The sequence below is a fragment of the Lepisma saccharinum genome, chromosome 17, assembly GCF_977018435.1.
Source record: "Lepisma saccharinum chromosome 17, izLepSacc3.1, whole genome shotgun sequence".
Lineage (NCBI taxonomy): Eukaryota > Metazoa > Arthropoda > Insecta > Zygentoma > Lepismatidae > Lepisma > Lepisma saccharinum.
In genome coordinates, this window is record NC_139245.1 from 2,431,188 (window position 1) to 2,445,462 (window position 14,275).

A 14,275-nucleotide genomic window follows, 5' to 3' on the forward strand; every position below is an offset into this window, starting at 1 on the left:
TAATTTCCATGTTCGGTAGCCATTACCAGTGTGAAAAACTTTTCTCACTCGTGAAAGGAAACAAGTCATCAACGAGATCCAGATTATCAGACGTTCATCTTAGCTGTGTTCTGAAAGTAGCTGCTTTAAATAAGATGTCTCCTGATATTGATAAGTTGGTGGCAGAAAAAAGATGCCAGCTGTCAGGCAAGAAGCAATGATCAAGTTTCAATGAATGTTCAATATACTTTATTAAGTGTTATGTTAGTCATTCTCTAAAATAAAGTATTAAAGAAATAATTATTTTTTTTCCTTTCGGCCCGCCCTATTGAACACTACTGACTATTTGGCCCAGTTCAGATTTTGAGTTTGACATGCCTGTTCTAGACCATGAACTTTGGGGGGCGAGACCGCTAAACCATCAACTTTGGGGGGGCTATGACCGGAAACGGCAAAACACATAACTTATAACTATACACTGAGTACGTATATAATTATTATTTACTATTATACATATAATAATCAGAGACATAATGAATTTAGCCGACTTCTTAAAGACTGTTTGGGAATCACATAAAAGAATGCAAATATTTAGGAATATTATTGATGTGAATGAGAAGGCTGGCCATACTGGACTGCGACCACTTTGCCCCCGTCGGTGGACGTTGAGAGCCTCCAGTATGCAACAGATCTTAAGGAACTATGAAAACCTTCTCAATTTTCTTGAGAAATTTTCTGAAGAAGATTCTACTGACGCAACATTAAAATGTGCTAGATATCTGGAGACAATGCTTCACTTCAAGACATTTTTCTTTCTCTCCCTCTACTGCCATGTGATGGGTCCAATAGAAGAGGTAAACTGTAAGATTCAGTTTCCACGCATTGGTGCTACAGAAGTAGAATCAAAACTAAAATACTTGACTGACATCTTTCAAGAAAAGTGAATGTGTTTTGAGCAGTTTTGGCTGAAATGCACAGAGGGCAAACCGAGCCTCGTTGAGCCAGAATTGCCCCGGCAACGTCAGGTCCCTAAGAGACTTGAAAATCCTGATGCTGCCAAACATCACAAGTTCTACACTCCAAAATAGTATTATAAATCAATATACACTGACGTGTGTGACACAGCAAAATCATGTGTTAAACAAGGACATGAATCTACAGGACTACAAAATTAACAGCCGTAGAGAAAGAATGCATCTCAGCTGTGAACAGTTGCACAACAAACTTTCAGCAAACGCGAGAATTCTTTCGCAAAGATTTGGATGCCGATAGGCTCTCCTTACACATGTCCATGCTTGGTGATATCGCCAAACAGAAGAAAGTGGTTCTAACTACCATGCATGATATAAGAAAGTTTCTTTTGGAAGACAGCACCCTCCAGGAGCCAAATTCATGATGGTCCTCCGCATTGTGCCAGTGACGAAAGCCACAGATGAAAGGTCATTTAGTGCTATTAGCCAACTAGACATATTTGAGATCTACAATGAGGTAGAAGAGACTAAGCAGCTTAGCGGTACTCCACATACATCAAATTGTGCTTGATAATTTGGACCTGAGACCACTCGTTAATTAGTTCATAAAAAATAACCCACTGCGTAGAGAGACTTTTGCTTTATTTTTAAATCCTGTAAATATGTTTTTGTTGTGTATGTCAATTTATATCTTAGTGTGCATGCTATTTTTTTTATTATTGCAAAATTAAATTTAAAAAGTAAAATATTGTAGCAAGAACAAAAAAGTAAAACCATTTTCCTGCTATTTGTGTTAGCATTTATGTAAATAATTAAATAAAACTGTTAAATATTGTAAATATTGTTTATTTTATGGGTTATTTGCAACCCATCACATGTCTGTTGCGGACATTAAAACACGACCATGCCCTCGCCAGAATTCGAACCCGAGACCTCTGGATCAAAGCTGGTTGAGTCTGCCCGCCAACACGCTCGGCCACCGAGGTTGGCATAAAACTTTTAGGTTGGTCTCTTAATGTAAATACATACTTTCCAATAAAAATGTTAACTGTTATCTAAAAAACAAATGAGCAGACACAATAGACATAAAGAGACTTTGAAACATTTTCTAAACTTTTTTCATGTTACATTTCATTTGCATGAGGAATATAATAGCTGCTTAAAAACTGCTATACGAAGACGTATTTTTTATTTTGTAAAAAAGAGAGGGAGTGAGTCATCATTTATTTATTTCAGTGATCAGAGCCCCCCCAATAATTTTGACAAGTCGGCGCCCCTGGCAGTACATCACAATTCCAGGATAGAGGTTCCATTGTCCTTAATATGCAATTCACTTGGCTTGGCAACACAGCCTATGGTATTGGCACTAGTCGCATTGTGTAGGATGACTCATTCTGTTTCCGTAGAAAGTTGTCACATGTTGCAAAACCACGTTAGTGAGCAGCTGTGTTGATTTACATGGAACATGTTTCTTTTACCCCTCCAGGTTTTTGTGTATAACATTGCTTTTCGCTATGAGTATTCAAGATGAACAGTGACATGCCATAAAATTTTGTTGGCATTTACGGAAAAGTGCTGCGGAAACAAATGCAATGTTTCAACAGGCATATGCAGATCAAGACAGACTGAATTCATGATGGTTGCGGTAAACGCGGTTTAAAATTACTTACGTGAAATTTAGAACATTTCGCACTTTCGCATTGCACAATTTAATGGTTCAATCCTATTAATTTCAAAGATCCGCTGTCTTCATTCACAAAAGAGTGACACGGTACCATCTCCGCTTCAAACGCCGTACCCTTTTGTGAATGAAGACAGTGGATCTTCGAAATTAATAGGATTGAACCATTAAATTGTGCAACGCGGAAGTGCGAAATCTTCTAAATTTTACGTAAGTAAGACAGACTGAGTAGAGCCACAGTATTACCAAGTAGTTATTGAGACTCTGCACCAGCACGTAGCAAAAAAGAGGCCACATTTTAAGAACTCCTTCATATTGCACCACGATAACGCACGCCCGCATACTGCGCGGGATTTTCAGGATTACTCGATGAAGATAAAAATAGAAATTTTCCTGCATACAGCATACAGCCCAGACCTTGCACCCTCAGACTTTTGGCTATTTCCACTTTTAAATTCCACTTTACATGGTCGTCATTTCATGACGAACAAAGAAGTGATCACCACAGTGCAAGTTTTCTTTAGTTTGCTACCTGACGACAAATTTTCAAAGAAATTCACAAAGTGGCAGGAGCGTATGAACGTTTGCTTAGCTGTCAATGTTGCTTATCTTGAAAAAGATGTACGTCTACTCGATATAGCTGATTCTGAATAAAAAATTTGTGGTTTGTAATTTTTTTGTTTCATTTTAATGATTCTTGGAGGGGTCCATGTACATACTTGTCTTTTAGCTGCTACTCAGTCACGACTTTTTGACCTATTGTGCTCATTTTGGTCTCAATCAGCAGCTAATGAAGCAAATTTTCACCCTAGTACCTTTTCTAGCCAATGGAGGTCGCTGTTTTCCTATACAGGAATTAGTCTCACCTTCTCTGCGACAGCCTTTGTATATGTAAAATACGATAACACAGTAATTGCTCTATTAATCCAAATACTTAAAACAAAATGATTGTTTGAGTTGGTGTTTTAAGTCCACTTACCTTATGCATGGTAAGGCTCTGGGCCTACGAACCACTATATGCCTCCACTGGCTATCAAACCCGGAACACTTTGATTACATGGCGATGACGCAACCACTGTGCCATCGGAGAGGCATAAAGCAAAATGAACGTAAGAGCTTATGTCTTTATTCATTCTGAAAAAATACATACTGATGTAGTAGCAAGACCAGAACAGGAACCGGTCCCCGTGGGAGTGGTTAGCACATTGTGCTATGATACCAGGGGTACCGGGTTCGAATCCCTGCCTGGCCATGGATGTTTGTGAGTGTCCATTCATCAATTACATCATATCATCACTCATCCCCATCTTCGCAAATTAGCCACAAGTGGCACAAAAGGCAAAGTAAAATAAAGTAAATCAATCAATAAGAACAAGGACAGGAATAACAATAGCATGAAGAACAAAATATTACTGGTGCACTGTGTCATTGAATGCCAAAAATACTTTATTTTGAGTTGCAGTTGAGTTATTGTGTAGTAACTTTTCCTTTCTTTCCCCTTTATTTCTCTTCTTTACTTCCCTTACAATATTCACACAAAGATTTACATGAAAAAATTCTGGCACTTTGTAACTAAGTTGATTTTCATAGCTTTTTCTACTCCTTGTGATAACTATCAGAGGCGGCGAATTGGGGGGGGGGGGTGCAGTTGTCCCTGCACTTTTTGCCACATTTGCCATCGCATCTAAAAATGGAAATATACTGCATTTGCCCCCCCCCCCCCCCCCAGTTTTGGCACCTTGCTCCCCATTTTGGAACCCAATCACTAGTATGCTGCAGTGAGAGGTTTGCACTTGGGCACCCAATAGTTTGTACAGATTATGCTAGTGTACGGAATTGAGAGCTCTTCCCTCATCATAATGCCATGAGTGAGTAACAGGCACTCCAAACTAGGTAGTACCACATATAAATGTAATTTGTCTGTGGTAGTGAGCTCTCAAATGAAATGAAAGATGCAGTCAAATTGAAACTTAAGTGAACATAGTCATCACTTCCATAATAACATGTAGTTTAGTCTATTTTACCAATACATAGTGATATGTGAAAATGAAAAAGATGATTGTAGGGTGAAACTACCGAGACGAATATATATGTTGTTGTAATCCCGTTTTACCTAGGATCTGAGGTCACAGGGAAGTTTCAATTATACATTTAGGTACAGCTTAATTGTATCTGTTGGCTGAACCTGCTCCGATTAGGAGGGTAGAGATATGGAAAGTTGAAGTAAAGGTTATTCACGCTTGTTCATACCTGGTAGGTGTGTGATGTTCTTGTCCTGATGCTTCTTGCAGACCGAATCGTGACAGGTGCCAAGGTTCTATCCTTCGACCCTTAGCTCACCAAACCGAGCAATCCCTTGCGACTTGTAGCATGCTAGGCAGCCGTAACTCTGTGTTCCGTCGTCGTAGTTCAGTAGTGTTAATGTGTTGTAAAGTAATCAGAGACTAATTATCCATGTGAGCGTCGATTAGAGTCAAAATCCAAAAGAGAGCGAGCTCCGGAAGTGAGCTTGCTTTTATAATCTTAGGCTTCGAAAGGTTGTTAAACCTTTCGAACGCGGTAGATCTTGTTTTGATCCACGCGTTTGCCTTTCAGTTCCTTGTTTAACGGAAGTTACAAGTTAGCGCATTCTTGGGATCATCCGTTGGTCGGACAATTCCAGGAAATAAACAAGCGTGAATATTACCATGACGAGGTTTTCTCGGTTTAATAATCTCCATATCTCTACAATATATATATATATTTTTTTTTTTCATGTAAGAGTATTTTATATATGTATGTTTCTACAATTACTGTCACATTAAAATGATGTTCAATTGTATGTTGTTATTGAATTTTATTATTTCACAGAATGTGATTATCCTTTTCTACAGTGAAAAATTATGTACAAGTATTTGTTGCACTGTGATATGATATTTTGAATTGCTTAGGCAGGTCTGTCAGAATGTGTACCCAGGGGTTCCATTTAGTTTCGATCTGTAGATACTGCATACCTTCATATATAGTATTTCGGTCTCACATAGTAATGTACAAATTTATTATTTAGAATTGTAATTTCATAAAGTAGTATCTTTCCATGTATGGGTTTTAGATTGACAGTGCTGCTTATTCGACTCCATAATATGGAATGATAATACCTGTAAATCATTACACTACAAGTGTTACGCTCGAGCGCAGGACACTCAAAGATAGGTAACTTGAATGATTACTGGTGAGTGAAAGTGATTCCATGCAGACTCTAGTGTCCACTCAAACAAAATTTTCTGGTGATGCCACAGTATAACAAAGTTATGCTCTGCATAATTTTCAGGCAATCCGTGCAGAATGAAATAAAATAGCTTAAAGAATCATACCTGTAAAAATTATTTGTAATGCACCAAGATATTGAATCCTAAATGAAAATTGCTAAAATTAGTGTCAGTGCTCGAAGTGGGAATTCATAAATGGGATAATGCTTTTATATTTCTTTCCATCTCAGTTCTTTACATTGCTTTTCTACCTCTTAGTTAATCGTGATGATGATGAAAGGGGAAACATACTGATACAGCCACAACTTACCCAGGGTTTGAAACTGAGGTCTATGCCCTCATAGCATGCCTCACTGATTACTTCACCACGGAGGGCATTGGGAAAATTCTTGATTAAGTGTTTTGGAAACCTGAGTTGGTGGGGTGCTTATGCAAATTATCCTTTCTGGGAAGATACCTTGCACAAACTGTCGTAGCTTGGGGCAGCATCCCCCTGTATCACTCCCATTTTTAGCACTGTTGCATTTTTTGATACCTTAAATCTTCCAACATAAGATTTAATAAAAGTAAAACTGTTACTTGTGTTCAAGCTACTGTGTTGAACCACTCACACACACACACAGAGAGAGAGAGAGAGAAAAATAATTGTCTTACATGCAGCTAGAATTACTACTTAGATTTCAATAAGTAACAGAGCCTATCAATTAGAAATACAAACTGGCCGATCATGAAATTCTCTTTAACTAACCACCAGGTAAAACTTTGGAATTCCTTCCAGAAACCTGATCCATGAAGTACGAGAAGTTTATTTACAATATTTACCTTGATGTCCTACTTGAATGAAGCATCAAATTCAACTTTGTGAACACATCGCATATGTCTTCGCAAATCATATTTTCTGTTTAACACAATAGAACAGATTGGGCACTTAGTTTGATTGTTGTGAGACTGTATGTGACAATACAGAGATGCGTAATATTTATATTTTCCCCCACACATAGTACAAACATAAGGTGTAGGGCTATTATCCTGCCCTTCTTCAACAATTGCTGTGGAGTGGCTTGAATATAAAACTTCTTTCCAGGCAATGTCTAGGAAGAAAAAAGGATAAAAAACACATAAATCATGCTGTTATACCAACAGTTTTAACATTAAACAGTTTTGAGGGTACTGGATGGTACTTACATTGCCAACATAAAAAATAGTTAACCTCAATGAACACAAACTCTTCAAATTGATAACTAAGAAAATACCAACAGTTTCTCTAAAATTTATTAAAATCCTTAGCATCTAATCTTTTTATTCTTATACAAGTCATTTGCAAATATATTAATGTCAATTTAAAGATATTACAGAATACTTAGGATATTATGCCTTTAGATTAGCCCCCTCAATTCAACAAAAGTGAAACAATTTCTAATTAAACTGACCATTCTTTTGACATGAGAAATTCTCCAAATAAAACTACATTTTATTATAACAAGAACATTTCTACATTTAATAGCAACAGAGTAATCAAATGTTTTTTATCCTTTTGGGTAGAAATAGATATATTCGATCATTTATACCTGATATGAAAATATAATTATAAAATATGCTTGTGGGAGAAAACTGGGATCTAAAATTTATCATATCCTAGGAAATTATTTTTTCAATAGTGTTTTTTTCTCTCAATAATTCCTACAGGATTACACAATAAGCATGTACTATGGGAAACAACTGTGCAGTAATGTATTTTCAATCAACTATTTCTCCTTCACTTACAGTATCAGAAGTCTGTAGGTTCATTCATAATTTTATACATCATAAACATATTTTCCACTTTAAAAAATATGTAGTTTTCCAAGGGACATTTACATAAAGTTATAAAAACAACAAAAGTGTAATAAAATGTATTAGTGGTTGCAAACACATTCATATTCACTCATTTTTTTTACATAGTCACCATTATTATGCAAGCACTTTTGGTACTGTGGAACCAACTATTATATATGCTCTGCATAAAATTCTTCCACTTGGAGCCTCAGCCAGTCCAACAATGCTTCACACCTTACTATCTTTGAATCATTGAGATGCAAACAACTTCTTTAGGGCAGGAAGACATGATAGTCACCAGATGCAAGGACAAGCCTGTAAGTTGGATGATCAAATCTTTCCCATCAGAACTTCTGAATCATCTGGACAGTGCAGTCACCTATGTTGAGGGGCATGTTATGGAACAAAATTCCATAAAAAATTAACTTTCTTGTATGCACACACTACACAAACACTGATAATATATGAATTTTCTATTGTTTATCTTTTTATGAGTTCCATATGGAGCACTGAAACAATTACTGAACCTTATATACAGCAGTGAGAAAAATCCATTTGGAAGGTGATGGAAGTAATTCTTGTCAAGATAAAATATTGTACATTGCATCCTGTTAGGTATTTAGCATACTGTTTGTGTAATTTCTATGAACAGTTTTCAAGTGGCGCACCAAAACATACTTTCTACTGAACACCACATTACAGATGTGACACCTGGTTTCATTTCTATGAGCTTGCATATGGTTAGCAAGAGATGTCTGATGACTGTATCTTCTGCCACACATGTTGCACGCAAAATATACTTTATGAGAATCCACACCAGGTTCAGTTCCTTGCGTTGTATCAGAACCAAATAATCCTGACATGCTTGACTCCTGCCAGATGCTTTCTGAGAATAAGAAAGGAATGAAGCATCTCATTATTTTCAGAAGAAACATACTATGAAGAACAAGCTAACATTTAGAGGGAAAATATGCACTTCTGATATAATTAGTCTCTTTATAGTAAAGGTATTCTAATGACTTATTTCCTTACAAATATAGACCAAAGTATATGATGTGTGAAGTGGATATCAGTATAGCAAAAACATTAAAGGAATACTTTTACAATATTAAAAATTGTTTGATGTTAATATAAACTAAAGTTGGGGCAAATCACTTCTCTATTGGTACTGGCTGATATAGGCATAACAGTTTATCAGTAAAATTACTGATAATGTCCAATATACCTACAACTAGCCTGTAATTTAGTGCAAAATTCTGCCATTTTGTTATGGTTTTTACATTTATAAACATGTAATTCAAATGCCTTACATCTGTACAGACAGAATATTTTCCAAAACAAAACACATTACAGTCAAGTTCTTCAAGAAATTAAAGAAAAAATGTATCAGAGTAGGTGTCGATAAATTTTCATATCAGTAATTTCAGTATCAGCCAAAATTTCATCAGTCCATCCCTATTGTAAATGAAAGATTTTTCCATCACAATTTCAGGTATGGAAGCCATTTATAATCAACCATAAGAAGAAATTTGATACTTTACATGTCCTCATGTGGGAAATTTATCGAAATTAGATATACAACTCACCAATCAGTACTCAATCCAGGTCTGAAAAAAAAAATGTTGATAATCTTACCAACACATTTTGGTGCAAAATTTGCCATTTTATACAGTAAATGTCCAAGTATGCATTTTCTTTTTGTAATGTAAAACTTATCGCAGTCCTCTGATTTCATATATTTAATTAAGGAGTTGAAGAAACCAGTAAAGTTCTTTATGGGAAATTTACAAGTTTGTGTGTGTACTTCAGGAAAAAATAAGTTGATCTGCAGACAAGCATTTAGGCATTCTTCACATGTGACATTTACAGTATCCTCACTTTTAAGGGTAAAGAGGAAGTTTCCTCATCCTTAGTTGAATGAGAGGAAGACCTACACAGCTTGCATTGGTTGATTGATGGATTTTTGTTATTTAGCATCGCTTTCTGCCACTTTTGGCTAATTGCGACAATGAAGATGAGTGATGATATAATGACATTGGGTGCTTATGCATCAATGGTTTATGCACTTACTTTAGGAATATGTTACTTACACAAAGCACATGAATAGAAAGGAGAAAGGTTGAAGAATATAAAGTCAGACCAGAAATGCCAATTGTTGCTCCGAATCAAAGTAGATTGATTTAAATCAGGTGATTTTTTTTAAATCACTGATTTAAATTACTTTAAATAAATAATTTACAGAATAATGTAGATAAGGATTTTGTAGCTATCAGAAACACTTTTGGTGAGAGTATATTACTCTTGTAATCATTTAATGGTGTTAATAGGCTCTAAGAAAGGAAAATTGATTGATTGATTTAGTGTATTTTACTTCGCGTTTTGTGCCTCTTGGCTAATTTGCGAAGATGGGGATGAGTAATGAAATGATGAAATTGATGAATGGACATTCACAAACAACCAAGCCCCAGCGAGATTCGAACCCGGGACCCTTGGCGTCGCAGCGTGATGTGCTAACCACTTGGTCACAGGGTCAGGCTCTAAGAAAGGAAACAAAATGTATATGTACTGATGGTGTGAAGCTCATACGAAAGGAAATGTAAAATGTAAACTGTAAACACAAGTAAATTTCTCTTGAAATAAACTTCAATAATTTTAATGGGCAAAGTTAGCAAACATTTTGTGTATAAAAATATACAAAATACTAATCATGTTAAACCATAAATAGTGTCATTATCATTAACTGTAAATATGCATGGCAGCTGATATTTTGCAAACTACCATTAAAGAAATTGCGAAAGTTCAGCTACATGTACAAGGACCATAAAAATATTTTAAGATAAAAGTATGCAGTACATCCAGAATGATTTATTTTCAGTGAAAGAAAAGTTACTGAAATTATTATAGTTTCACTAACACACTGAACAAACATTTCCATAGTAAGTTCATACATACAGTATGAGAAACAGAAAAATGTATATTTACATATATTTTTTATTTACTTCAATCAAACTGTTCAAATATTTTACAGGGCCGTTTACTAGAAAAAGCCTTTCTATAATAAACATTTATTTATATGTATGGTGTCAAAAACCATGCAAGCATATTTAAGAGTGGTTTTAAAGAAAATAAAAAAAATGATTCAAATGAAAAAAAAATCATCAAAAATGATTGTTTTAAATAAAAATCATGATTTTTATCCACCCTGCTCCGAATAGTGAAAATGTTAATAAAGAGGAAACATTTTCACTCTCCATAACAAATACACATACTTTAGAATACATCAGAAGCCTTTCTCAATATCAAATTGTATTTTGATAGAATTGCAATAATTGTACACTTTATGCAAAATTATAACTCATGCTCTTAATGTGAATGCTAATTAGGGAATCAATTTAAAACATTTAAGGTCCTGAAATATTTAATTGTTTAGGACAATACAAGTTTTTATGTTATTTTGTACTTTAGGGATTATATAACAATGGTAACAACTGTAGGAGTAATTTAATGTTATTTCTGAAGCAATTCAAACATTATAGTGTGCTTCTTGTGATGTCTTCTTCCCCTGAGACATTTTGATCCAATACAGATGAATTCTTCAGTGTCTAAACTTGCTAGAAAAAGTATCTGTGTATGGTGTTGAAATGTTCCAGTAATACCAGAGTGGGGCAGGGGGTACAGGGTGCAACCAAGAAAAAAAATATTTCTGTAATAATGTAATTATCTGCAATAAAACTTCTAAAATCAGCATTTGAAATTCATCAACTGAGATACAATTATATAAATAAAGTGTGATATATAAATATGTTTTAATTTATTTCTTACTATACATTATTCATGAGCAAATCACTCATCAATTTTCACCCACAATATTTAAAAAATATCAAGATTATTATTTGAATTCTTATCTCATATGTGAAGAAATAACTCAGAACATTGCAATAATTTAATATATTTTTTAAAGAAACTGATAGTTACTTACAAAGGCACATTGCTGATTAATTTAATCTCAACAGGATTAGAGTATTGCAATTTTGAAAAATCATTAAAATCGTGAAAACTTTAAATATACAATAGAACAGAGGTTGTAATACCAGAATTGGTAAAAACATGTAGAACTGCAATAGATTAAGGTTACATATATTCTGCATAATTTTTCTTTTCAACAGGGCCAACATGATGTACCATTTGAATGTGATATTTTAGATTTGATTTCCTGCTGAATACCTTATTACAAAATTTACATTTTGTTTCATTTGAGTGAACATGCATGTGATTGTATAATGAAGTCAAATGTTTATATTTTGATCCACATAGTTCACACGAAAAAGGCCTTTTTCCTTGTCGAGAAGTTGCTTGTCTTGATTCCTCATATGGTAATGAATAACATAAACCACTTGTACCATCTGGAAACAAGAAACAAAGTTCCATTACTACATGGAATGCAATATTTTAATTTCACATGGAAATAGAAACGTTAACTTATTCTTGCAAGTATGTCTCTGACTTGAATTATTTAAAATTAAGTCTATTGTGGAAAGACAAGAGTTGTGCAATTAGTATCGGAAAGTACTAATTTAAATTAATTCACGAACACTAGCCGATTCTTTCCTGAATCCTGGGCATCTGAACTATTGCAGAGTGGTTGTTTGGGGACTAAATGTCTGACCCCTTGATTAAAAGATTACAACATTACCACAATGGAATCAAGGTGTAAATGAAAATGAAAAATATGAATTTGTTGCAAATTTTAAATTTCTAGGTAGGATAATCACATAAAAATATATGTAAAAAATACTGCAATACCTCATATTACATTTACACGGAATGAAATAATCAGACAGAGTAAATAAATACAAATTGCTGCTGTAACATCAATCCATGCTAAAACATTTCTAAGACATTCCGTAACTGCTAGGTTCAAATAGAATCAGGTGCAATTGCTATTTCAAAATGAAGATAACCTAGTATGGTTGCTAAACAAAGGCTTGAAAGTGATCTTGATCGAAAAATTAGGATTAGAAAAAAAAGTACACATTGTGACCTTCTTGATTGTTTTTATTTAATTGAAAGTGTTGCTTCAGACACTTTCTAGTATTTACAATAGATGCTTAATAAATAGGAATATACCAATGCATTGCAAAGGTGTATAAAATCTGAACACAATCAGAAAACTTTCTGAGCATAACCTACACAAATAATCCACAATAATCACTCAATGTCCAACAATTTATAATCAGTACCCTTATAAATTTTTTGAGCTACTTTTAATTAATGATGGACTGGTACGCAATTTAATAATACCTATGTAACTGACATTCTACTGATCTGATATAGAATTACAAATATTCTACGGGGAACATGAATGGTTCAATCATCTGCTTAATTAGTGTATGCAAACAGCTAACTGCAGTAGGTTTTACTTTAAGAAAAGGAACTGTGCATTTAAGCTTTTTACTTTACAAAACCAGGGTATATAAATTATACTTTTACATTCCTAACAGCAATTCTACCAAAAATCAAAGTACCTATTACAAATGATAACAAAGAATACCAATTAATTTGTCCCAATTCTACTCTTAATAATAATTTACATGGCAATTCTTAAGGAGGGCAAAAAATAAAGAGAGAAATAACTTCCAAAAAATTCAATTTAAGACAGCAAGATCAGAATATTCTTTCGTGATTTTTATAATTTTCCTTATTGATAGTATTTATTATTTTTGTAAATTTATGTTTAGTCATTCTGCTAGCTTTGTATATTGTGAATCATATATTTTTAACCTTAATATGTATATGTGTGTGGTGTGTGCACAATTCCTTCTGTTTATTACACATGATTACCAGCTAGTGTGTCTTGTCCATAAAATGATAGAATGTTACTAATATACAACAACCAAATTTTATTAACCATTCAGAGAAACCACATATAAAATTTTATGTAAAATATAAAGAACATCTTCTACTAATGATGCACTGAACATGAATAAATTCATTGCAGTCACTGTCCAACACCATGAACAACAACAAGATGTTGTTTCAAGTACGATGTGCGATTTAGAACCACCTGACATATAGGACATTGAGTCTTGCCTTCATGTACACTTCTATGCTTATACAACGAATCAGGATATTTGAAAGATTTTCCACATGTGTTGCAAACATAAGCTTTTGGAGTTTCAAAGGCACTGACAGTTTGATCCTTGGGTGAATTATCTTGCATTTGTGGAGTCTCTCCTGGTGGCCAAGAACCGGTTTTTGAGAATACATCCAACCATTCACCACTCAGCCATTCAGGCTCTACAGAAATAGAAGGAAATCAGTGATAACTAAGAAAGGAATTAATCATTTAATAGGATACAACTATAAATAATTGGATTACATATTATAACAATACAGAAAAAATACATAAAAAGACCAATGTGATAATAGAAAAATAGTAGCAGACATTGCAATAACTATTCTTAAACCATTGGGATATTATGTAAATCATACATATATTTACAGTTCCTCCAAAGCAAAGTGTCAAAAATTAGCAACCACAGGCCGGATGCAGAAAACCAGAGAGGAGAATTCTCCCTCAT

At 34.3% G+C, this 14,275-nt stretch overlaps 1 protein-coding gene across 11 annotated transcripts in view; it reads right to left on the reverse strand.

Annotated features, from left to right (window-relative positions):
* The window catches only part of LOC146001468 (zinc finger and BTB domain-containing protein 8A-like), a 212,921-nt gene that overhangs the window by 29,750 nt on the left and 168,896 nt on the right, over window positions 1-14,275 (reverse strand). Inside the window, exon 6 of one of the 11 annotated variants that reach the window (XM_083138822.1) lies at window positions 6,702-6,970. The exons of 7 other annotated variants lie outside the window; for them this stretch is intronic. In XM_083138822.1, the coding sequence (XP_082994948.1) occupies window positions 6,711-6,970 (260 nt within the window). In that variant the 3' untranslated portion in view covers window positions 6,702-6,710. Of the gene's footprint in view, window positions 1-6,701; window positions 6,971-8,126; window positions 8,581-11,682; window positions 12,098-13,452; window positions 13,992-14,275 lie in introns of those variants that run through there. 3 more of the 11 variants (XM_083138814.1, XM_083138815.1, XM_083138806.1) reach the window with 3 other exon arrangements.